Source organism: Astyanax mexicanus, chromosome 2 (assembly GCF_023375975.1).
Source record: "Astyanax mexicanus isolate ESR-SI-001 chromosome 2, AstMex3_surface, whole genome shotgun sequence".
Classification (NCBI taxonomy): Eukaryota; Metazoa; Chordata; class Actinopteri; order Characiformes; family Acestrorhamphidae; genus Astyanax; species Astyanax mexicanus.
The window spans coordinates 55359897-55385394 of NC_064409.1; the positions used below are offsets into that span (position 1 = coordinate 55359897).

Consider the following 25498-nt stretch of genomic DNA (forward strand, 5'->3'; position numbering starts at 1 on the left):
CAGCTAAAATGTAAGAAGTGTTAAATAGAAACAAATACAAACCTCTGCCTCGTAGCGAATAACGAAATGGTAGTTAAGATTTAATGGGATATTGGTGACAGCAAATCTGAGGCCTGCTCCATTTTGAACTCGCACAAATCCTGGTCCAGTCCAAGTCACAGTTACATCTGGAGTATGTGGTCGAAATATGATCTGATGGGAAGATCCAGGCTGCAGGGAAATGGTCCTCTGGAAGAAAAAGAACAAGTCAAGATATCTATTTTATATACAGTACTGTGCAAATGTTTTAGGCACCGAAGCAAATTACACTAATCTACTTATCGCCGCAATATGAGTGTTTTTACCTGAAAAAGCACCACATATGATTTGAACAGATGTAAATAAAAATACATACAGTAAAACGTAACCAGGAATTCTCATTTTTAACTATGTATGTTATATCCTGTGAGCCAAGCTGAAGAACAAAGTGTAGTTCCAGATTTCTCCTGGATGCTCCTTAGCCAGCATGTGCATATTATGTTCAGTTCTGTCAGCAACTCACCTGACTTACCAAATTTACCAAACCAGGTGTTGATATGCAGATGAGAACTAGACATAACTCGATTAGGAGATGTTTTAAGGAAAACGGTGCTGTCAAAGCACTGCGTTTTGTAAATCTGCTGTTTGTATTTATTGTAATGCTAGTGTTTTACTGAGCTAATAAACGCTTACTTCATAGATAAGCCACTTACTCTTTACTGAAATTCCCACAGGTGCCTAAAACATTTGCATAAAACTGTATAACAGATTAAAGTATGCCGGATGGTTCATTAATCTGAGCGTACCTGGCTTTGTCTTCTCTTTCGACTCTGTCTCCTTTCGCGCTTCACCACCACAAACTTCCCATCGCTTAGCGTGAACTCATATCCCCTGCTCCTGAAGTATTGCTCACATCTGGGCAGAGTGGGGGGTTCTGTGGGGGGTGCTGGAGATGGTGTCTCAAAGTGAATAGTTGGGTAAGGGGTAGGAGGAGGTTTATGAGCTGGGGTTCCTGGGCTGCAGTACGGACGTGGAGTAGGCCTGGATGCTGTGGGAGCTGTGTGTGGTACAGGGGGAGTGGTGGGCCACACCTGAAAATAATGTCAAGAGACACTGTAATCCTATATTTGTAACCATATTTATGAAAAATATTTTTTTTGTTTTTGAGTCACACACTTTGAGTCACATTTTTTCTTATTGTAACACCTAAGGTTAATGTTTAGTGGGTATTAGTTCTAGGAATATGAAATGTATGATCTGTAATGTAATCATGTGTTTTACTTTCCATTTTTTCATATGGGGTTTTTTACAAGTCTAGTATGATTCTAATGAGATTAAAAACATCACTCAACTAATGCTTGTCTTATTTGCTTTATTCTCTTAGAGTAGGGCAAAAAACTTGTTTTTTAGTTTTTTTTTTATGATAATAGACCAAAAGTATCAACAAAAGGATTTTCTTAATGGCGTCCATTAACAAGTGAACGCATGACAAATCGTAATTACGACCTACGAGTAGGAATTTCCAAGGAGGGCTTGAAGGCAGCATGAGTTGAAATAGATGTATTTTAATTTAATATGTTATATATGTTTTTAATATTTAACCACCAATAAGTTTTTAATTCATTCAGACTTTATTTGGGTAATTGGTGCAATATCTACATAAACATGGGCTTGACATTTGATCTTTCAGAACTGATATTCATACACTGATATGACATAAGTCAGGAGACAGGAAACATGACTTTTGCCAAGTCCCATCCAAGCTTAAAAATGCTGCATTGATCCGTGGGTCATTTCTAGCCAGATGCTGCTGGTCACCATCATTATTACCAACTGTTAGGTTAGGTTAGGTTAGGTTAGTTTATTTATACCCAAGGGTAAATTTGGTTTACAGTATGTGAAGCAGCATCTCGTTACAAAAAGAAAATTTACCAAAAACAACCACAACATATAATAAGCAAAACAAAAACAAAACATACAATAAGCAAAACAGGCAAAACATACAATAAGCTAAACAAACACAGACTTACACATAGCACAAATATCTTTACAGTTTCTTAAAGTCTCTGTGCCTTATTTGTTCTATTTGCTTGTGTTATTGCTGCAGGGATAAAACTGTCTTTGTATCGTTTTGTTCTACATCTTGGTACTCTAAACCTCTGACCAGATGGGAGTGACCTAAATTCACTATGCAGGGGATGAGCAGTATCCCCCAAAATTGCACCAGTTACCCGCTTTAACTGTCTGCCATACAAGGATTCCACGCTGAGTAGCGGCTTACCAATCAGCTTACTTGCCCATTTTACGATCTGATTCAAGCCCTTCCTCTTTTTAAATGGCAAATTACCAAACCATGCAACCATGGAAAAAGCTAAAACTGGTTCGATAAAAGCCTGATAAAATAAAGTCATCATCGTCTTATCAACGTGGAAGTAGTTCAGTTTTCTCAGACAATGCAACCGCTGCTGCCCCTTTTTACACACCGCCTCTGTGTTTGCTTCAAAATTCAATTTAGAATCAATTACTGTACCAAGATATGTATAGTGTTGTACACATTCTACTATCTGACCATTAATAACTGTAGCCTCCTGTGTGTGGTCATGTCGTCTAAAATCAATTACCATATCTTTGGTCTTCGATACATTTAATTGGAGATAGGACTTTTCACACCACTCTACAAAATCATTAATAACTGGACCGTGGTTGTGCTCCTCACCCTGTAGCTGGCTAACAATTACTGTGTCATCTGCATATTTCAGAATAGTCCTATTGTCCCACCTGCTCTGGCATTCGTTAGTATACAGGATAAATAATAAAGGTGAAAGCACACATCCCTGTGGAGAGCCAGTTGAGGAGCAGATATTAACTGATAAATTCCCGTTTACCCTCACTCTTTGTGTCCTATTAATTAAAAAATCAAGGATCCAACCCACAAGATTATGACCCAAATCAAATTGTTCTAGAAGCCTTGCGATCAGAATATGGGGTTGGATTGTGTTAAAAGCAGAAGAAAAATCTGCAAATAAAATTCTAGCATGAGATCCTTTCTCCTCCAGATGTTGAAACAATAAATGAAGCAATGTCACTGTAGCGTCTTCCACTCCTCTTTGCGGCCTATAGGCAAACTGCATGGGGTCAAGTTTATGTACAGTTTTTCTTAAGATTTCAGACCTTATCAATTTCTCAAATGTTTTCATTACAACTGACTGTGGGTAATGCCTTGAATAAGGTGTAGGTGATTCTATGCCTTCCCTAAACATTAAAAAACCCACTGAAAATAAGAGAGTTAGAGAGTTATAGACAATTTTCATCACAGAAATCCATCACCCACCAGGTAATAGGAGCACTTGGTTTCGAGAGGAGCAGCGTTTTCAGCCTCATACAGATAGAAGTCGAGAGGTGCCAGAAAGTAACCAGGTGCAGGCTCGCTGCAGCTGAGTCCAATCATATTAGCTCTGCACTGACACTGCCCACTTACTGACAAGCACCTAAAAGCACACATAAATACACACATATATACACTTTTCAAATGACAACAAACATACATATATAATGAGTTATTATGTTATTAGGAAACTGCCAGCTTACACAGTGCTGAAAGCTCCTCCAACATCACAGTCACAAGGTAAGCAGCCATATACTGTATTTCCTAAACCCCAATATCCTGCCTGAAGGAATAAAAAAGCATAATTTGCATTAAAAATATACAAAATCAACAAAACCATTAAATGTATGTCATAACATAAGTCCTAACATGAGTTTTTGTTGAACTTACCACACACTGATCACACTCTGGTCCATGGGCAAAGTCTTCACAGATGCACTGGCCTGTTGTCTGGTCACATGGGGAAGTGCTCTTGCTGCCCAAGGAGTTGCACCTACATCCTGAACAGATAAGACAATGTACTTTTTCATATGTCCGACTTTCAAATGATACAATGTGATTACATCTAAATACTTTTCTATATTTTAAATTTAGTTACAAAAATTATGGTTAAACAAGAAATTACCTAAAATTCGTCAATACAGATATTTTTAGACACATAATATATAGGATATATTTGCAACAGCAAAAATATTTTTTTTCTGGCTGTGCCTTTTTAGAGGTTTAGAGGCTTTTACAGAAACATGTGAATGTAAATTACAACACGGAAACATATTAGCAAGTTAACAACAAACTTTTTTTGTCTGAATTTCATTGTCTGTTTCATTGTCTTCTGCTATTTTTTATATCTAAATATTGTGTACCTCTTATTTGTAGCATAAACCAAGATAAATATCCAGTCATCATGGAGAGAGGATAGATTTAAACATATAAGCTATATAAAAAAATTAGCCAATTTATCTCTTTTGTATAATATCATCCAGCTACACCCAGTGTGGTGCAGGATGGAGAACGACCACCAACTAATGTGAATAAAATAGTTCTCTAATCCATTCAGGGACTACTTCACTTACACCAGTTACAGAGAATATACTTTAATTTATAACAATCAACAGAACAATTATATGATAAATGCTACATACATTTTAATGTACTTTATAGAATGCTAAATATATTATTTTCTGAGTATTTTTTTTCCACTTCCAATTACATACTCATTACTCCTCATGTTACAGATAAAGTTATCAGATAATTGTGTAAAAATGCCAGAAAATTCAGCATACCGTATTTTTCGGACTATAAGGCGCACCGTATTATAAGACGCACTATCAAAGAACGCCTATTTTCTGCTATTTTTCCATACATAGGGCGCATCGCATTATAAGGCGCGTTAAGTGACACTAGAAAGGGTGCCTATATCAAAGTGAACAGGGGTGGCGCCATGTTTCCCTTCCCCCACCGGGGGTGGTCGCTTGCCGGTGGAGCGTCTCAGTATACAAATCTAGCTATTTCAAAGTCAAACGAGTGCTGGATATTAATCTACACAGATTCCTCTCCTGAAAACTGTTTATTTGGGTGAGTAACGTGCTTCAGTTTATTTACAGTAAGCTTAGATTTCCAGATGTCCACTAAGGCTTGCTGCACCAGCGTTAGCATAGCTATCCGCTAGCACGCTAGCTAGTCACCTAAACTAGTAAAGTTAACCCAAACTTAAACGACAGCGTTACACTGAGTAATCCTGCGTGTTCTGGTAAGACAGTGAGATATTAGCTAGCGATTCGTCCCCCGTAGCTTGTTTTAACACGGTAAACAAGCAGATTACAGGCTGATAAAACTCACCTCTGAGAGAGTTAGCGCTTAGCATCTAGCTAATGCTAGCCAGGCAAAGCAGCACAGACTTACAGGCCGATAACTCACCTCTGAACGGTGAACGCTTAACGATTAGCATCTAACTCTAATAATACTGCTCCAGCAGTATTAAAAGTGCTAAATTTAGAAAATACTGATCTCTGAACAGTGAAAAAGCTAGCTAGCTAAGCGGTTAGCATCTAGCTATTGCTGCTCCAGCCTCGGAGCGGCACGGCTCTGCACGGAGTGTGTGTTTACTGCTCCTTACACCTGACGGGTAAAATTTAGATAATACTGATCTCTGAACAGTGAATAAGCTAGCTAATGCTATTTGCTGCTCCAGCCTCGGAGCTGCACGGCTCTGGACTCTGTATAGCACTGAAACTCTCTATAACGCTGCACGGAGTGTGTGTTTACTGCTCCTTACAACCTGACGAGTAAAATCCATACAAAAGGCGCACCGTATTATAAGACGCACTGTCAATTTTTGTGAAAATTAAACGTTTTTAAGTGCGCCTTATAGTCCGAAAAATACGGGTAATCGTGATGCTAGAACTTTTACTAGATACTAGAACATTTATGAGCCTTTTATTTACAATATTTTTTAGTATTTCTGCTATTCATTTAATCCCTGAAACTAGACAAAAAGAGCACAAGCAAACAACTGATGTGAGCCTGGAGCTAAATTAAGGGGTAAATGAAGTCAAAGCTTTTAATCAAAAGATCATTTGTGAGTTTAGTAGGCCATTTCAAGAACATTAATTTGGATCTTCACAATAAAATTCAGACACAATCTAGTTTCACTACACATATTTATAGAAATGTGCCTTTCCACAAACCAATAAGAGACTTGAGGAGCTCAGAAAAAGAGTTATGAGAGCCACCCAGCAGGAAAGGAAAGGAAGTGGAAATGGATGAAATTTAGTACCAATGTTACCCTCCTAACGAGTAGTCATCCAGCTAAAATCACTCAAGGGTGCAGTAAAAGAACCACAGGATAACATCTAAAGACTTACAGGCCTCTTCTGTATCGAGGATTGTCTGAGTGCAATGTTTGAGTCAACTCTGAGGCACACACTGACGATTGGAGTGCAGGACAGGATAACAAGGAGGAAGTCATTACTGTACTTCTCTCGTGTGATTACACTCAAGACCACGAATATAAGCCCAAAGCCGGTAAAGACTTTATCCTAACTGCTAACCATGAGGAAGCAGTATCATGGTTTGAGGCTACTTTTCTGCTTCATGTGCAAGACAGTTTGTTATTACTGATGGACCTTGTGGATTGTGGATTGTATCAGCAAATTGTAGAGGTGATTGTTAGAGTATCAGTCGTGAACTGACATTTAACCATAAGCGGGTCATGCAACAAGACAATGACCCTGATTGCACAAACTGATTAAAGGAGAAGAAATTTGAAACATGGATTTCGGACGGCCCCAAAAGAAATATTATGTTAGAACCTAAAAAGAGCAGTTAATGCAAAGAAGCACACAAACATCACTCAATTGAAGTTGGTTTGTATGGAAGAATGGGCTAAGACTCCATGTTTCCATGATTCACCAGTTATACAAAAAACAGTTGGTTGAAGTTATACTTGCTAAAAGGGCTTATAACATTATTTTTTTAAAAGCAAGGAAATCATACCTTTACCTACAAAGATCTTCAAGGTTGGATAAAAACAATAATACATACAAAACTAAACTGTATAGTTATATAACTATAATGCATTCATTTTTAATCAGATTCCCCTTATCCAGTTTTAGAACAACCTGATATAATTGAATATAAATCATATGCAGTTTTACAGTACTTTTATAGTGACACTAAACACATGTAGATGGGAAGAACAAGAACAGCTCTCTTACTCTGACAGCCACTGTTATCTCCCTGACTGAGACCAAAGAAGCCTGATATGCATCGGTCACAGCGTTCACCCTCTACATTCTGCTTGCAAACACAGCGGCCACTCACTGGATCACACAGACCACCATCCACAGACCCTGCTGAGTGACAGGCGCATGCTGCAAAACAAGTTCAATATTTAATTAATTAAATGTAATAAACTAAGGCCATTAATGACTCTAATTAAGACCACTAAAAAGCTTATATGATGTCTGCTGTTTTTTTTAACACACTCACGTATGCAGGCTGCTGGATCTTCTATAGGGCGCTGAGGGTCTCTGTAGTAGCCTGGCTGACACTGCTCACACTGAGCTCCAATGCGGTTGTTTCTGCAGTCCTCACACACCCCACCACTGACCTGTCCAGTGGCCATGTAACGGTTTAGGTCAAAATGACACCGCTCTGAGTGACCGTTGCAGTTACACTCTAAACGGAAAAAAAACAAAAGAGTTTAGTATTGTAAAAAAAGTATTGTTACTTTCTTTTATCATGCAAATGCTGGTGAAATACATTTAATTTAAATAAATGAGCTTAACAATGCTAAAAGCACAACAAATCAAAAACAATATTAACAAAAGACTATTGTAAAGAACATTATAATAGAAGAACAATACATACTAATACATTTAAAAATCAAATATAACATTACAAAAACATTTTTATTTATGATTTTAAAAAAGAGAGGAAAAAAGAGGCCACTTAAAAATGAGATGATGAGTTTCTTTGATTTTACCAAATTGAAAAGCTCTGGAATATAATCAAGAGGAAGATGGATGATCACAAGCTGCTTGAATTTTTGCACCAGGAGTGGCATAAATTATCCAAAAGCAGTGTGTAAGACTGGTGGAGGAGAACATACCAAGATGCATGAAAACTGTGATTAAAAAACAGGGCTATTCCACCAAATATTGATTTCTGAACTCTTAAAACTTTATGAATGAACTTGTTTTATTTGCATTATTTGAGGTCTGAAAGCTCTTTTTTTAAAAGCTTTTTTTTTATTTCAGCCATTTCCCATTTTCTGCAAATAAATGCTCTAAGTGACAATATTTTTATTTGGAATTTGGGAGAAATGTTGTCCGTAGTTTATAGAATAAAACAACAATGTTCATTTTACTCAAACATATACCTATTAATAGCAAAATCAGAGAAACTGATTTAGAAACGGAAGTGGTCTCTTAAATTTTCCCTCTATATATTTTTTTGTTTTGTTTTGTAAGAAACAGTAATTGTATCTTGTATTGTATAGACTGTAAATAACATATTTAAAAAAATACTCTGGAAAGTAAATCTGCAGGACTTCAGAAATGAATTTACTTTTGCAGACATGTGGGTCACTGTTTCCAGCTGGCCTCCAGGGGGCATCATTGTAAAAGTCCTGGCACTTCTCGCAATTGTCCCCAATGGTGTTGTGTTGACACACACAGCGCCCGTGAACCTGTGAGTAACAAACACCGGTTTATATAAGTGGTGTCAAATCATTTGAAAAACTAATCAAATTAGTCGCAATATAATTATGTGTTTAATAACGATTAATCACGCTTTTTCCTTAAGACCTAGCTTTTGATAATGAGAATAAAACAATCAGTGTTTTAACAATCAGTGTTGATTATAAATATATTTAACTATATTTTGTGAAGGTGACTATAATAATGGTGTAGTTAGTGGTTTAGACCTGGCAGACTAGATCCTTTTTTTTTTTTTTTTTACTGTATTATAATATTTCAGCGCTGAAAAAACTATTCCAGGTGATTCTACCTCATGAAGACACTGAGATTTAAATACCAAGAGTGTGCAGATCTGTCTTCAAACCCAAATTGGGCTACATAGAAGAATCCAAAGTATAAAACATATTCTGCTTTGTTTAACACTTTTTGTTTACAAGATAATTTCACACATTTCCCTTCAATATTAAATGAATGAGAAGCAGCTGTGTCCAATTTTTTGACTGGTACTGTACAATACTGTATCCTTTGGTTATCTACTTTGTAATTTCTCTGTTTAAACTGTTTAAAATATAACTATTTGTGTAATCAATAGTTATATTTTAAATAATTATGTAATAATTATTCTGTTCTGTTTGTTTTACATTGTTATGTACAGGGGTTGGACAATGAAACTGAAACACCTGTCATTTTAGTGTGGGAGGTTTCATGGCTAAATTGGAGCAGCCTGGTGGCTGCACATTGCACCAGTAAGAGCAGAGTGTGAAGGTTCAATTAGCAGGGTAAGAGCACAGTTTTGCTCAGAATATTGCAATGCACACAACATTATGGGTGACATATCAGAGTTCAAAAGAGGACAAATTGTTGGTGCACGTCTTGCTGGCGCATCTGTGACCAAGACAGCAAGTCTTTGTGATGCATCAAAAGCCACGGTATCCAGGGTAATATCAGCATACCACCAAGAAGGACGAACCACCTCCAACAGGATTAACTGTGGACGCAAGAGGAAGCTGTCTGAAAGGGATGTTAGGGTGCTAACCTAGATTAATCCGTGTATCATTCGTTCATTTGATATTCAATTGAGAATCAAAATCGGAAAATTAAAAAACCAATTCGTTTTTTCGTTTTTTCGTTTTTGAATATAATACCAAAAAACGAATAACGGCTTGTATTTTGTATTTTTATTTGGTTATCCAAACAAAAATTGGAAATTTAAAAAACGGACCAGGAGCCGAATTTGATTTTGATTTTGAACTTGACCCATTTGTGTGCCCCGGAAGTTACTGATTTGTTTATTCTTGGTGGGTTTCTGTTGCGCGGGAGTTCACTGCAGTGTTATCTACACAGTCTGTATTGCTGTAGGCTTTGGATGGAGTTGAGGATGGAGAGTTTTATCTTGTTCAGAGGAACTAAACGCGTTGCAGTGAAAGAAGACGATATGACAACAGAAAAAATCGGCAGGATCTTTCAGGTGTTTGTCTAACGTTCCGTAGCTAAATGTCATGTTTAGTTAATGTTATTCTGTGAATTGCCGCCTACATACTTTTTTATATACGTGACTAGCTGGCTAACTAACCTAGCTAGCTAGCTGGTTAGTCTATACATGGTGTAGTAAACTTCTTCCCTCACTGTTTTCATTTGAAAAGGTACACGGTCCCAGTGTCTACATCACTGATGACAACAACGTAGCTGTATTTCCTGGAGCTGATGGCCAATTTATTTAATTAGGCCAGAATGTGGTTCCAGTCCGGCCATGCTGCCTACAGCAATACAGACTGTGTAGATAACACTGCAGTGAACTCCCGCGCAACAGAAACCCACCAAGAATAAACAAATCAGTAACTTCCGGGGCACACAAATGGGTCAAGTTCAAAATCAAAATCAAATTCGGCTCCTGGTCCGTTTTTTAAATTTCCAATTTTTGTTTGGATAACCAAATAAAAATACAAAATACAAGCCGTTATTCGTTTTTTGGTATTATATTCAAAAACGAAAAAACGAAAAAACGAATTGGTTTTTTAATTTTCCGATTTTGATTCTCAATTGAATATCAAATGAACGAATGATACACGGATTTAGATTGTATCCAAAAAACATAAAACCACGGCTGCCCAAATCACGGCAGAATTCAATGTGCACCTAAACTCTCCTGTTTCCACCAGAACTGTCCGTCAGGACAAAAAATTATTGTGGTCTAAAACCAGGTGTTTCAGTTTCATTGTCCAACCCCTGTACGTGTGTGTATCTGTATGTAATCTACTGGAACACTCTTATTTCCCCCATGGGATTAATAATTTGCACAAAAATGCATATGTCATATACAGTGTTTTATTGTATGACCACTCCATTACCATGTCAGGCTCAGTGAAGGTATCTCCACGCGTGCTGTAAACTGGCATGCACTGGCTGGCATGGCCATTGCAGAAGCAGCTCCCCCTGACCACCATTTCATAGAGAGCGTAGTAGTACTTATCCTGAGGGTTCCTCCTCCGCCGCACCAGCAAGTTATCTCCCAGCGTGAATAGACGTGTGAAGTTCAGCCGAAGGTTAGTCATGGTGATGAGGTCTATTAGCAAAGGAAACTGACAGTTCTTAGATTGTTTGTGAATTCAGATTTGAACTCGCAAACTGTGATTGCATTATTTTTTTTATATATACAATCCTGCTGGAGTTGCAGGAATATATCAGATAAGCAATCAATCACTTCATCTTTAATTCATAAACACATACTCAGTACATTATGCTCTGGTTCATTATAAACCCATCATTAAGGATTTTCTGGGTTCTGAATGTGAGAAAACTTCAGCTCATGCAAGTTAGAAATGTACATTATCAATTTTTTATCTGTGGTGGAATATGCCCTCGAGCAGATACACTTAAACTCAAAGACTGTTTGACTTTTTTAATCTAAAAAAAAAAGAGTAAAAAGTGCAAACCTTGAATGGTAGGATCATATGGATCATAGATGTGAAAGTTGGGGTCCAAAGCTTTTAACACCACCTGTGGAAAAATTCACAGCATTCAGAAGACTCATCATTTTAAGCATGGTTAAGTTTTGATAAGGGTCAGACGCTGAAGATTCGGAGGTCATATACCTCTCCATCAGTGGAGGGTTCAGATCCGGAGTAGCGGCTGTCGCAGATGAGGTCGTCGATGCTCTCTGCTGGGCCTTGTGAAACCCCGGGGAAGTCGTTAGCGCAGTCTGCAGAGAAGTATCGAAACACCTTCCAAGTTCGTCCAAAATCTTTAGACCTCTCCACCAGCATTGCAGCTGGTCGAAAGCTCTGTACAGAGAGAATGCAGCGGATTGGGGAGTTTATCACAAGAGACAGAGAGTAAAGCTATAGATCTAGTGTAAAATTACTGTGCCTAAAAGACTGAAGGTACCTTGAAGGTCAGGACTAAATGGCTGAACTGAAACACAGTCTTGAGGTCCAGGCGAATGCTGACTCGCTGCACACCTATAGTTTGAGAAACAGTTTTTTATTACACATCTCACAGCTGATAACATTTGGTGGATGGTTTAGGCATCAGTTTCTGAAAAAAGATACACTTGTTTGTGATATACAGCTCTGGAAACCACTTTCCAGATGAGTTTCTTTGATTTTACCAAATTGCAAACGTCTGGAATATAATCAAGAGGAAGATGGATGATCAAGAGCCATCAAACCGAACTGAACTACTTGAATTTTAGCACCAGGAGTGGCGTAAATGATTCCAAAAGCAGTGTGTAAGACTGGTGAAGGAGAACATGCCAAGATACATATAAACTGTGATTTAAAAACACCAAATATTGATTTCTGAACTTAAATCTTTATGAATTTGAACTTGTTTTCTTTGCATTATTTGAGGTCTGAAAGCTCTGCATCTTTTTTGTCAAGTCATTTCTAATTCTGCAAATAAATGCTATAAATGACAGTATTTGTATTTGGAATTTGGGAGAAATGTTGTCAATGGTTTATAGAATAAAACAACAATGTTCATTTTACTCAAACATATACCTATAAATAGCTAAATCAGAGAAACTGATTCAGAAATGGAAGTGGTCTCTTAATTTTTGTATAAAAAAATGGCAACTAGATACATTTTCTTTAAAAGTAAAAGTTATAGTAACATATATGGCATTTAAACTGAGGTTAGTTTTTAAAATGTGCCTAGTTGTCCACTGAGAAAATATTACAAGTGAATACTCCTGTGAATAGCTAGAATCCAAATCTACCCTTAAAATAATACAGCTAGTTACGAGTGTCATTGCTGCTGCTCTAGATGGCACTGGTAGACTTAAGGGGGCAACTGCTCTTTAGTTGCGAAAAAGGGGCAAAGGAACAATCCCTTTTCTCTTTTGTACCCCTACCCCTTGTTTGTGAGTACCCTTGCCCTTAGAACAGATTTACAAAGGGAAGGAGTCAAATTCTCCCCCTAAGAATTAGGACAACTCATCAATATCCCAATACAGATATATTCCTCTGTGATGAAAGGAGCTTTCATTAACTTTTATTTTCTTTTATTTTTCTGTTCCTCCTTAAATGCTGCAGCCTCTGCTGTTTGTTGCACCATTTAAGGTGGGGCAGAAAAGTTAGCAGGCTACCTAGCTACTGAGACGAACATCTAGCGATTTTTTATGCTTTTTATGAAGACAATGGTGATAAAACATTGTATCTACACATTAAAGTATAATAATAGTGTGGTTATATTTTTTAACAAGAAAAAATCCTAAAATGGGGTTTCTTTGGTTGCTTGTTCCTCCATTCCCCCTTTGTTTTGAATGTGCCTCTGAAAATGTTCAGTTTGAAGGGTCATTTACCACTAACATTTTCCCTACCTCTCTATCTTAACAAAAAACTGGACACTCTATCCCAAGATGTGCACATGCAAACAGAGGGGCAGGGGGTGAAATGGGATTGGGCCAGAGTATCCTTCTGGATAAAAGTGATTGAGTGTCCACTAGAATGCCTCTTCTTGAAACATATTAAAAATATGTGGACTCTTTATCATGAATACTTTGATAATGGTGGAAACAGTGCTGAATAGGATTCTCCTACAGGTAAAAACCCATGATGAGTAAGTTTGGTAAGCTTCTTATGAAGAAGTGCCCCACCAGTGAATAAAATGTGATGTGGTGCCATATAGGTGCCCTCACAATGGGATAATCTGTATTAAATGGTAAATTACAGAGTAAATTGATTCAAAAACTCATTCCCATTCTTAAACTTGCATCTATTCCATCCATTTATGTTTTCAGTTTTAGCCACTCCCTTTAGAATGTGCACGCCCAGTATCCTGAAGTAGGTGCCCTTTGAATTCATTTGCCACCGCCCTTTAAATAGCATGAGTCTCTCACTGTGGCTAAACACAATATTATGCAAAATAAGAAGAACATTTAAAGTGATCATTTTCATCCTCCACCAGCCACTAATTAAGAAAATAGCTTCTATTGCATTGCTGCTCCAAGGCTCAGCATACTGCTATCAGCACTATGTAATTCTGTAGAAGCTGCAAACAAATGCTTGAAAGAACTGTTTAACGTTGCATAACCCGAGGCATAATTGTGTAAAATCCTGTAATATTACTGTACCATCTGTTTCTTTTCCTTTCAGTGATTCAGTGATAGTTCTTTATCTCTCAACTTCTGCAAAAAGGCACAGTGCATCCTTTACAGGTGGCTTATAGCATCCCTATAGTTTGAGCTAAGGAGCAACTCCTAATGCTATCTACTGTCCAGGAAAGGCATTCTGACAAGTTTTGGGGCTCTAAAATGTTAACCCCGTCAGGGTGTTGGATGATCACCTGCCCACCTCATTCCCAACACCCCAGCTCATCCCAAAATTACTAAATGGTGCACCAACATGCCAGAGAACACAGTTCTACTGCTCCTCAGCTCAGTGCTGAGTCCTGTTATGTAGGCAATGCTTCTCTACAGGAACTGGACAAGCACATTTCAGTACATTTCTACATCTTTCAGTATATTTCTACATCTGTGTCAGCAGTGGGTACAACTTTAATTAGCTGAATGCATTATTAAAACGTGTGTCCACAAACATTTAGAAAAACAGTATAGTATACATGCATTTGTTGACTGAAGCTGAGAGAAGCAAAAGCATGATCTGAACTGTGATAATACATTAGGAAACTGTTGCACTGTTGCACTGTTACTGGTAGCATCATCCCGCCTTCATCACCAAAGTCACATAGCGCAGTTAGCAATATGCCGAGCCCAGAGTGGATAACAGCAATATGCATTGCTGTTATTCTTGTGTTAAAATATTTGTATTATTATTAATACGTTATTTATTTATTCAATTTGAGCCAGTCACATATTTAATATTTTTCTTGTTGTATTCAATGAATGTAATTCTGTTTAGTTGATTTAACATATAGATTGTTTTAGATAGATTTAGATAGATTTATTTTCTCACACCTATTACTTTTGCATTTCAAGCATATTATTTATAGCAAAGTAAACCTAAAAAGTGATCATAAAATAAAAATAGGTTATTACAGAATTTGTTTCAATGCTGGAAGTTGCTGGATTTGTACTGAGGGCTATGGACATGGTCATTTTGGACATGGACAATGCATGGTCATTTTTACTGGACTGAGATTTTTGTTCCTACACCAGTAAAAATACTGTAAACACTAAAATCGCTCTACTTAAAGCACTCTACTGATTTCTCATATTCTGGTAACTCATATAATTGCATTTGCTGAAAAGAGATGTTTATATCAAAATGGAACAAATAAACATAAACTCAGAGATTAAGATTAAGGTGCTTTGACCCACTCTATCATTTCCTGTTGATTCAATCTCTGCCTATATTTCCATGGGACTCACCGTTCTCAGACTGCCACCACTTCATCTTACGTTCAGGTTCGAAAGTAGTGATGATGTTTTCTATTCGGTGGCTGTGGTGGTTGTTGTGTCGATCGTAGGGGCTCCTAGAGTCACAGTTGAAGCACTTCTGTTCATCCTAAAGAAAAATGCATTAGACAATGCATAAAATTAGTATGTGTCAAAAGGACATCAGCAGTAGTAATTACTCTTCCAAAAATATTATCTTTAATCAATGAATATCAGTGCGTCACTCATTTTACCTTATCTAAAGAAGAACACACCAGCTGTTTCCTTTAATAAATGGGCTTTACCACAAAACATGTGAAGCCTGACTTATGTTCACGATACACTTCAGCAATGTAGAAGCAAACGGATACAATGTAAAAATGATGCAAAAGCACAGACAGCACATCTTTCTGTGTGCAGACAAGTGAGGACAAGACCTGTTTAATTCCAAACTAATTCCATTTGTATAGCTGCTGTATTAACTCTGAGGAATTCACACTCCTTTTAACTTCCTATCACTGTCACTGGTTGTTTTTGGAGCGGCTGTGTCTGAAGCTGAGTCTTCAGGCCAATAAAAATAGAGCAAACACAAAATAAGTCCTGGGAGGCATGCCTAGCATTCCGCCTGAATCACCTGCACAGAGAGGGCCAAGGGTGAGAAGTGAAACGGGCATAAATTAGTCTTTAGGGAGAGGAGAAGTAACGACCTATAACACTAGCAGATCAGAACATGTCTGCAGTATGCCTGCACAGGGTTGGCCACTGTGCTATCAGTCTGTGCTGAGGGTAATATTGTTTTCTCTCTCTTTTATCTTTGCAGACTGCAGAGCTGACAAGTGCCAGCATCGTGACGGGATTTTATTCTGGAAAGGTTAGGTCACAGTAGGCTTTAGTTTTTTTTTTATAAACCCTTGGCTTATATGAAGAGCGAAAGGCCTGGTCTGATCTGCAGGGAAAAGAGGCACTATGTAGCGAAATCCCCAAAGTAAGGCAGCGTGCAGTGCCTTGCCTGAAGGCACAACAATAGAGCGCAGGGCAATAACTTTGGAATCTGTCAAAAGAGCAAAAAAAACCTTTTAAAGTATTTTAAATGTATAATTGAAAATGACAGCTTTGCAATATGCTGCTAGTGTATGCAGTGCATTGTTTGCCATTAAGCAGCGCTGCTATGTAACTTTTTTGGATATAACAACAAGAGTGCACTGAAATAGCAGTGCATTAAATTTAATCCTCAAAAACATGACATAACTCAACATAACTCATAATATGATGTATAATACATATAGTATATTATTATTGCATAATAAATATAAAGACCCATACATATGTATTTTAGTTTATGTTTATTAGGATGATCATCACCATTTTTTACAGTCAGTATGAGTTTCAAAAAGGATATTCCAGAGATAACAAGGTGTAAGTTGGCCAGTTAGGCTATTCTGCCATTATCCAACTCTTGCTGGGTATTTTTTTTACAAATGAATAAATTCCAAACACTAATTTTTGACGTGCAGTTCTTTAGGGAATTTTCATGAGTGTTTTGTTATTGCCTGGATGATTTTATGTATTGAAAATATTTCCTAGCATTTTAAACATTTAACTTATATTTCTTTTATTTCCAGGCTGATCCCCAAACTTTTGGTTTAAAGGTCCAAGTTTACATTCAGATTGTGCTGGCTCAAATTCTCAAAGCATTCATATTCACATAACCTGTCTTTTTTTGTTTTGTGTGTGTGGTGAAGTGCTCTTCATTACATGATTGATACCTTGTATTCTGATAACATAAAATAAATGCCAGAATTGTAGATACATTTTTCACTCAGTTTTATCAATATACTACTATAATACACTCAAACAAAATTTTAACAAACATAATGTAAAAACATGCACAAGAATTCATAAATCCAGACAAGACATTGGGTAAACTATATAGTATACACAACACTGTATATATTTACAATTTAATCAAGTAACTCTAATGCCTCTGTTTTTAATGCTCCTCAGCTCTACAAAGCCATAGTATGTTGTTATTGGACACTGACCTCCAGATATCCCAGAATGCAGTAGTTCTGAGGACCATTCATACCACAGGTGGATGTGGCTGACAGCTGGGCAGCACGGCCCACCATAAGATCACCCAGGTTGGGGTGGCACGAACCCCCATTACAGTTGTCCTGAAGCTGGACAGGAACCAGCAACACTGGGAAAGATAAAGAAACAGTGTTTAATCTCCAGCCCTAAAAAAATACCACCTGTATAATCTGTACCTCTCTCAATATATTTTATAACTACTGTTTATTGTGTTTAATACATTATATTTATTATTAATTACTAGGACAACGGTCTCTACAGATTATATCAAATAAAAGAAAAAATAATCACAAAGGGACAGTTTTCCAGACAGTTATATAAGACTATAAAATCTAGACTATATTTTCCTTTTAGGCCTAATCCCTGTCTGGGAAACTGCCCCATAGTGTGGTACAGTCTGTTTGACCACAGTTCAATTGTCAGTGATTGCTTTAGATCAAATCTTCTCCTGCCAATTAGCCCATAATTAGATATCAAAACAGTTCTAAAACCCAGGAAAAGGCAAGTGCCAGCAAGAAGTTTAAAAAAAACTTTACCATCCTAGTTAGGCATGTGATTGCATGTTTGTGCTGATGAGGCATTCAGAGGTAATTTCACTGTCAGCTTCCAGCAATGTCATAGAAAATGAAAGCAGACTCACTGAGAAGCAGCAGTGTAGATATGTCCTCTTGGGCCATTGCTGTCCCAGCTCCAAAAACCTTGGCATTGTAAAGGAAATATGAGCAACTGTTAGGGAAAAAACAACTAAATAAAGAGCACTGCACATACCCTTTGTTGCTGTCAGTTTAATAGCTTTAAACTCCTGGCAAATGGTCCATAATTACATGGAACAAAATCTTGTTACATTAACCTGCCAAGCCCTAGTTTTATTTTTCAGTTATTTGTTTAAACTGCCATACATTTCAAGCTTGAAAAGAAAAAAACTCACATGTTACAGGCTTAGAGTTTATATAAAGAGTCAATTTGCAGAAACAGATAAATGCCATTCTTTAATAACACCTTTTTGCAAAAACATCTGTTCTTGCAAAGAACTCTTCATTCAAACTCTGCATATCTGTGATTGTTATATGGTATTCCTTTTCAGACTTTTAATGTACTGCAATTTAAAATAAATAACAAAAAAAATAATACTGAGAGTTTGAGAGGTTAATGTGACAAAGTTTTGTTGCTAATAATTATGGTCCATTTAACAAGAGTTTAAAGCTATTAAACTAAAAGCAACAATAGATAAAGGATAACTCTTCATTTGAAATAATTGACTGGAGTCTGAATAGAAGGCTGCTGCTCTTATGTACAGTCAGTAAGACATCTCTGGGCTTTCAGGAGGTGTAGAGCAGTGCTTCCCAAGGCCAGGCTTGAGGACTGTAAGATCTGTATATTTTCTTTACTCCAACATACCTGCCCCAGCTCAAGAGCAGCTATTAAATTTGCAATACACTGAGTTAAGTGAGTGTACTAGCTGAGAAAAAAATACAACAAAATGTGTAAAGTTTGAAGTACAAAGAAATGGGCTGAATTGGTCCCACCCATTCTAAATGTAAAAACATGGTTTATTCCTCTGTCAGTTTCGTATTGTGTAAAATAAAGCAGTGTGCCTTTTGTATGTATATTGTTTGTATGTATGTATGTTTACTGTATGTTCTGATCAGTACCTGAAGAACACCTATAAATATCAGAAGAGCAGACCTGAGATACGACTGTTTTTCAATTGGTGTTTCTGGATTTTTTTAAAGACCCTTTTTTGGCAAACAAATTTTAAACGAAATAAGCAGAGCATGACTACAGTTTCTGCCATTTTAAATAAAAAAGGAAGGTAATTCCTCTTTCAGTTTATAATCACAGTACGTTAATATAAAATAAAAGACCTTTTGTATATATATTCAGTATATGTTCTGATCAATGCTTGAAGTGCCAATCTATAAAAAAGCTCACTTTAACAAACAAAAGCTTATCTTGTTATTTTATTTATTTAAAATTTTGCCTCATTTCCTCCCCAATTTGAAAGGATAATTACCCAACCCACTTATTAGAACTCCCCCCTTATAACTAGTAATGCAACAACACCAGGACTAGCACATGCCTCCTCCAACACATGCGAAGACAGTGGCGCTGATTCAGAACTACTGGGTAGCCAGCACACTCAAAAAGCACAGTGCCCCAGCTCCGATACATCAGCTAACAGACGCCTGTGGTGACTGACATTACTCTAGCCACCCAGAGAGAGCACTGCTAATTGTGCTCTCTCAGACTCCGGCTGCTGATGGAAAGCTCTGAGATTCTAACCAGTGATCCTTGGATCTTAATGGCAGCTACTTAATCCACTGGACCACTCAGAGACTACAAAAGTTTTATTATTATTTTTTTTGTAGAGTGTTTCAGGAGTTTAACCCTTTGTTGCCAGAAGCTGAGCATAAATATACTTGTTGCCATTTCTGTGTTTAAATACAACAAGCACAACAATTCTATTAAACAGTAAAATCACAACCCACAGTTTATGTAAAAACAAAGTTTATATATATAAAAACTCTGCATTTATGATTCCTGCAGAGGCAGTAAGATGAGGGCCATATTTCACTAAAACCAACTGGAATGTCTGTTAAAAATCCAGCGGCCTCAAGCCATCCAATTCCAGCGTGTGCAGCCCTGTGAGTTCTGTGGGCAACAAGCAGCAGCAGCAGCCTTCAGCTGAAAGGCGAGAGTGATGCATTGTTTTGAGGGTTCTGCTTTACACATACTGAAAAACCTGAAAACGGGTCGATACTGTTTAGACATTTTCAGACCCTCTGAAAAGCCCATGAGTGCAGAAACACAAAGGCTGAAAAGTCTTTTATTCTGCCTGACATCACATGTCTGAATCATTGTACACTGTGACAGCCATATTAAACATAAGCTCCGGCAGATACACTTACTATGCACAACCCTGCTGCACCAACCCGACCGTGAAGACAAAGGCACTCCAAACAAATGTATGCACGTTCTTACACCTATAATATATGTATTACACTATATGCATTCATGTAGTCCCACCTCCCGCTGGCCATTGATATAGCTTTGTAAGATGATCTGTAATCTGATATGTTTTCTCTCAGTAAATCTGGCTCCCACAGTATGCTTACAGATAACAGGAGCTGAAAAACGGTATAATAATTCTGGTGTTTTTTAGTATTAGTGCTGAAACACTTATCATTTTTTCTGTTGTTTTCTGTTGTATATATATATACAAGCCATCAAACCAAGCTGAACTGCTTCAATTTTTGCACCAGGAGTGGCATAAAGTTATCCAAAAGCAGCGTGTAGGACTGATGGAGGAGAAAATGCCAAGATGCATGCAAACTGTGATTAAAAACCAGGGTTATTGCACCAAATATTGATTTCTGAACTCTTAAAACTTTATGAATATATGAAACTTGTTTTCTTTGCATTATTTGAGGTCTAAAAGCTCTGCATCTTTTTTGTTATTTTAGCCATTTCTCATTTTTTTGCAAATAAATGCTGTAAATGACAATATTTCTATTTGGAATTTGGGAGAAATGTTGTCTGTAGTTTATAGAATAAAACAACAATGTTCATTTTACGCAAATATATACCTATAAATAGCAAAATTAATTAAGAAACAAAAGTGGTCTCATATTTTTTTCCAGAGCTGTGTGTATATATATATATATATATAGAGAGAGAGAGAGAGAGAGAGACTGTTAATTATAACATGCCAATGTGCAAAGCATCATTATTATCAGAACAAAGCTTTATATCTCCAAAACAGGAACATAAGACGAGAAGGAAAAAACCTTAACCACTTCTGTTCTGTGATTTTATTACAACTTGGGAATTACTATTCAGTAAGTACATGAAATGCAATGTAAAAGAGTTTGAGGCAGAGTTTAAGAGTTTAACATTCAATGGATGGTTTAGTTCTTGGAAAGGAGAGTTTAATTCCAAGCCAATTCATCATTAAACTCTAATACATTATAAACAACATTTTCAAAGTATGTAAAAAGATGAAAAATGACAAAAATAGATATACAAGATTTCGTTCTGACAGCAATAATACGCCATGACATTTGAAATGACATGCATATCTACTTTTCTTCCTGATATTAATTTCTAGTTAATTTCAGATAAATATCTCTGCGGATATAAAGCCCTGTGTGAAATTTAACATAAGATATTCTCCAGAACAAGAAATGTAAGACCTTGGGTAGTCTATATCATCAGAAATCACACTGAATAAAAAACACATATCTAAGACCTGCTCTCTGATGCAGAAATCCTCATTTTGAGTTGTAAGTCAGAAACTCATAACCCATAATTCTTCTGCATAAAGAACTGAGAGGTGAATCATGAACACAGATTTATACAGGAGATTACAGGATCACTGAAGCAATACAATGAATGATTTAGCATGCATACCTTTGCAGATGATGTGGAGGTATATGTTCCTTACAACTGGAGGCTTCTGCTGAAAAGAAGATCAAGATCAGGAAAAATACTAATCATTCACACAGCAACAGTAAAGTAAAATTAAACAGTTCATCTACAATGTTTTTGGTAAAATATAAAGATGACCTGTGTTTACAGGATCAAATGTATCATGACAATACTTTAAAAATGTAAATGATTCACAATAACACTTCCTTTTCCTGACATCTATACAGGAGATGACAAAATAATACTCTCTGTTCAAAGTGTGATTCAATGTGTTGCACTAAATCTAATTAATCAAGATTAATCTCCCTCTTTTGAAGAGGAACTGATAATATCTTATCTGTGATATGAAAAGTACAATGTAAGCATGATGTAATTTACCACAATAACATGATTTGGTAACAAGTATTGTCATGTTGCTCATCCCAGTGCACACAGAACAATTAAATAAGACACTGCAGAACAATGATAACTACAATACACAATTAATTCATCATCAAGTTATTTAATTACTCTGAGAGATAACTGCAACTGTACACTAAATAACAGCAGTATTTCAAATATTCCGTTCTAAATAAAAAAGCAGCTATAAGAGTAACTAATGAATCATCTGAGGGATGATTACCAAAGCGTACTTAATAAAACACAATGAATGCATGCCATTAATAAAACTATTTCACATATTGCACTTTAAATGACTGTTATAAAGCTTTATATGGACATTATAAATGATAAATTATATGTATAAGTTAAAGTATATAAACTGTTGCAACAATTACTCTAATATAATGTACTACAAAGTAATAGAATGTAAATAAAACAGCTGTAAGAGAAACTAATAAAACAATAACATCTATAATTACTTTAAGAAACGATTGCAATGCAACCACACACTAAATAACACAGAGAACTGTGAGCACTACACTTCAAGGAACTGGAATATAGCTGTGCATTATAATTATAAATAAATACTAAGTAAGATTTTATACACAGTAGCTGAACAGTAGAACTTACATCATGGCCACTTCTATTCTAAATAAAAAAGCAGCTGTAAGAGTAACTAATGAATCATCTGAGGGATGATTAGCAACACACACTAAATAAAACACAGTGAATGCATGCCATTGAAAATGCTATCTAATATATTACACTTTAAATGACTGTAATAAAGCTGTATATGGTCATTATAAATTATAAATTATACTAAATAAAAGTGTATAAACCGTTGAAAGAGTTGTACATTAATATAATGTACTACAATGTAATAGAATGTAAATAAAACTGCTGTAAGAGAAACTAATGAACCAATAAGTTCTATAATTACTTTAAGCGATGATTGCAATGCAACCACACACTAAATAACACAGAGAACTGTGAGCACTACACTTCAAGTAACTTGAATATAGCTGTGCATTATAATTATAAATAAATACTAAGTAAGATTTTATACACAGTAGCTGAACAGTAGAACTTACGTCATGGCCACTTCTATTCTAAATGAAAAAGCAGCTGTAAGAGTAACTAATGAATCATCTGAGGGATGATTAGCAACACACACTAAATAAAACACAGTGAATGCATATCATTGATGATATTATTAACATACTACACTTTAAATTACTTAATTAAAGCTGTATATGGTCATTATGAACTATACATGATACTAAGTAAAAATGTATAAACCGTTGCACATTAATATAATGTACTAGAATGTAATATAATGTAAATAAAACAGCTGTAAGAGAAACTAAAAAAAACAATAAGTTCTGTAATTTCTTTAAGATATGATTGCAATGCAACCACACAGTGAATAACAGAGAATTAAATTAAACACTACACTGCAATTCACTGGAATATAGCTGCACATTTTAATTATTAATAATATTAAGTACAATTGCATACACAGTAGCTGAACAGTAGAACTTACATCATGGTCACTTCCGTTCTAAATAAAAAAAAATGAAGAAAGAAAAAAGTTGCTGCTTTGAAATAAAGTAAAATAAAGACTTCTTTGCTGAAAAAAAGTTCTAGCAGGACTTTGGTGATCTCTCTCTCTCCCCAGTGTGTAGGTGTAGCGGGCAGCAAATGGATTGTGGAGTAATGACTGTGAAAGGTGAAGCATGTAAAGACACACCTGAACACCAGAGAGTAGGTGAGTGAGAGTGTGTGTGTGAGAGAGAGGAGGGAGAGGAGCCGCAGGGCTCTGTGGTAAAAAGGATTATGTTGCATAGAGAGCTGATTTATGTTGGTCATGTAAGGCGTACAGTGCAGGAGAAAGGATGGTGAGGGAGGGGTTCACTGTGAGACAGATCCCTCGCCCTCCAGCCTCTTTTTTTTAAGAAGAGGTTTTTAATTATCCATCACAACTCCCAGAGGTGGAAGTTTACACCACCACAGATACTCTTAGTAAAATATCACAAATCAGAAAAGCTGGAACAAGGCGAACAATGAACATTTAAAAATTCAACGTTTCTTAGATTTACTTTGACTTTTATTTCATGGCAGACAGTAAATCAAATAAAGATGACCAGATAAAACATGAAATGTCTTGGAGAAATATCATGTTTTATCCGCTCAGCTTCATATAGTTTATTAATATAAATCTATTCCTTTATTTAAGCCCAGCAACATCTTACAAAAAAAAATTGAGACAGGGCTTTCAACAAGCGATTTGGTACAAAAGATGTATCCGCAAAAGGCTGAGTCTCTGAGGAGCAAAAAGGAGCAGAAATTATCCCATCAAAAAAATGTATGAGATAATTATTAAACCTTTTTAAAAACAATGTTTCTCAAAGAAAGATTAAAAAAGATTTGCATATTTATCCATCTACAGTACAAATAACAATGAATCAGGAAGAAGCTCATTGTATAAACGGAAAGGGCACAAGCCTAAGCTGAACAGTCATATCGTACATCCTGTGCAAGGCAAGTCCCGATGCTTGTTGCTCTGTATCTTAAGAAATTAAATGAAGTTGATCAGATTATTTCGATTTTCTGCCCCATTCTTTCTGGTTTAGGGCTTTTTGAGCAACCATAGCAGTCCTTGCAATATATTTCTCCGTGTTGTTTAAAAACAGACAAACAATTGTTTTAACTTAATCAGAAATAAGTTTGATTTTCAGTCGTTTAGAATGCTCCAACTAATCCTGCGGTGCTTAACAAGCTGCATAGGTCATATAAAACTTTCGCAACAAAGCATAAATTATTTGTGGCATGAATTCCACAGGATGTTGGAAGTATTTCTTTGAGATTCTGGTCCATGCTGACATGATTGCATCACGCTGTTCCTGACGATTTTTCAGGAACACTTTTAAGCTGCGAATCTCCTGCTCTTTGTTGGGTTCAGAGTTGGGAAGTGGGAAGAGGACACTGAACCCACTGTCATGCCCATACAATCAGAATTTGAGACCGCTTTTTATTTGTAGTATGTTATTTTGCTTATTTTAACTAGGCATTTGAACTCAGGTCAATAAAACTGAGGTCAATAGCTATATTAGCTTATTAACTCCAGCAAATACATGTTATGAATTAAAAGCAGCATTA

General features: G+C 36.4%; 1 protein-coding gene across 2 annotated transcripts in view; it reads right to left on the reverse strand.

Moving 5' to 3' along the window:
* lamb4 (laminin, beta 4) overlaps positions 1-24114 on the reverse strand; it is a 43493-nt gene extending 19379 nt beyond the window's left edge. The window contains exons 1-17 of one of the 2 annotated variants that reach the window (XM_022672239.2): positions 23883-24114; positions 21941-21986; positions 18171-18228; positions 17482-17639; positions 15434-15569; positions 11989-12062; positions 11697-11885; positions 11538-11601; positions 10953-11167; positions 8474-8594; positions 7394-7582; positions 7120-7275; positions 3794-3903; positions 3607-3686; positions 3350-3506; positions 825-1109; positions 43-228 (exon numbers count right to left, since the gene is read on the reverse strand). In XM_022672239.2, coding sequence (XP_022527960.2) covers positions 43-228; positions 825-1109; positions 3350-3506; positions 3607-3686; positions 3794-3903; positions 7120-7275; positions 7394-7582; positions 8474-8594; positions 10953-11167; positions 11538-11601; positions 11697-11885; positions 11989-12062; positions 15434-15569; positions 17482-17639; positions 18171-18207 — 2157 coding nt within the window. In that variant the 5' untranslated portion in view covers positions 18208-18228; positions 21941-21986; positions 23883-24114. Of the gene's footprint in view, positions 1-42; positions 229-824; positions 1110-3349; positions 3507-3606; positions 3687-3793; positions 3904-7119; positions 7276-7393; positions 7583-8473; positions 8595-10952; positions 11168-11537; positions 11602-11696; positions 11886-11988; positions 12063-15433; positions 15570-17481; positions 17640-18170; positions 18229-21940; positions 21990-23882 lie in introns of both variants that reach the window. The other variant, XM_049474597.1, reaches the window with a different exon arrangement.
* Between the last annotated feature and the right edge of the window lie 1384 nt (positions 24115-25498).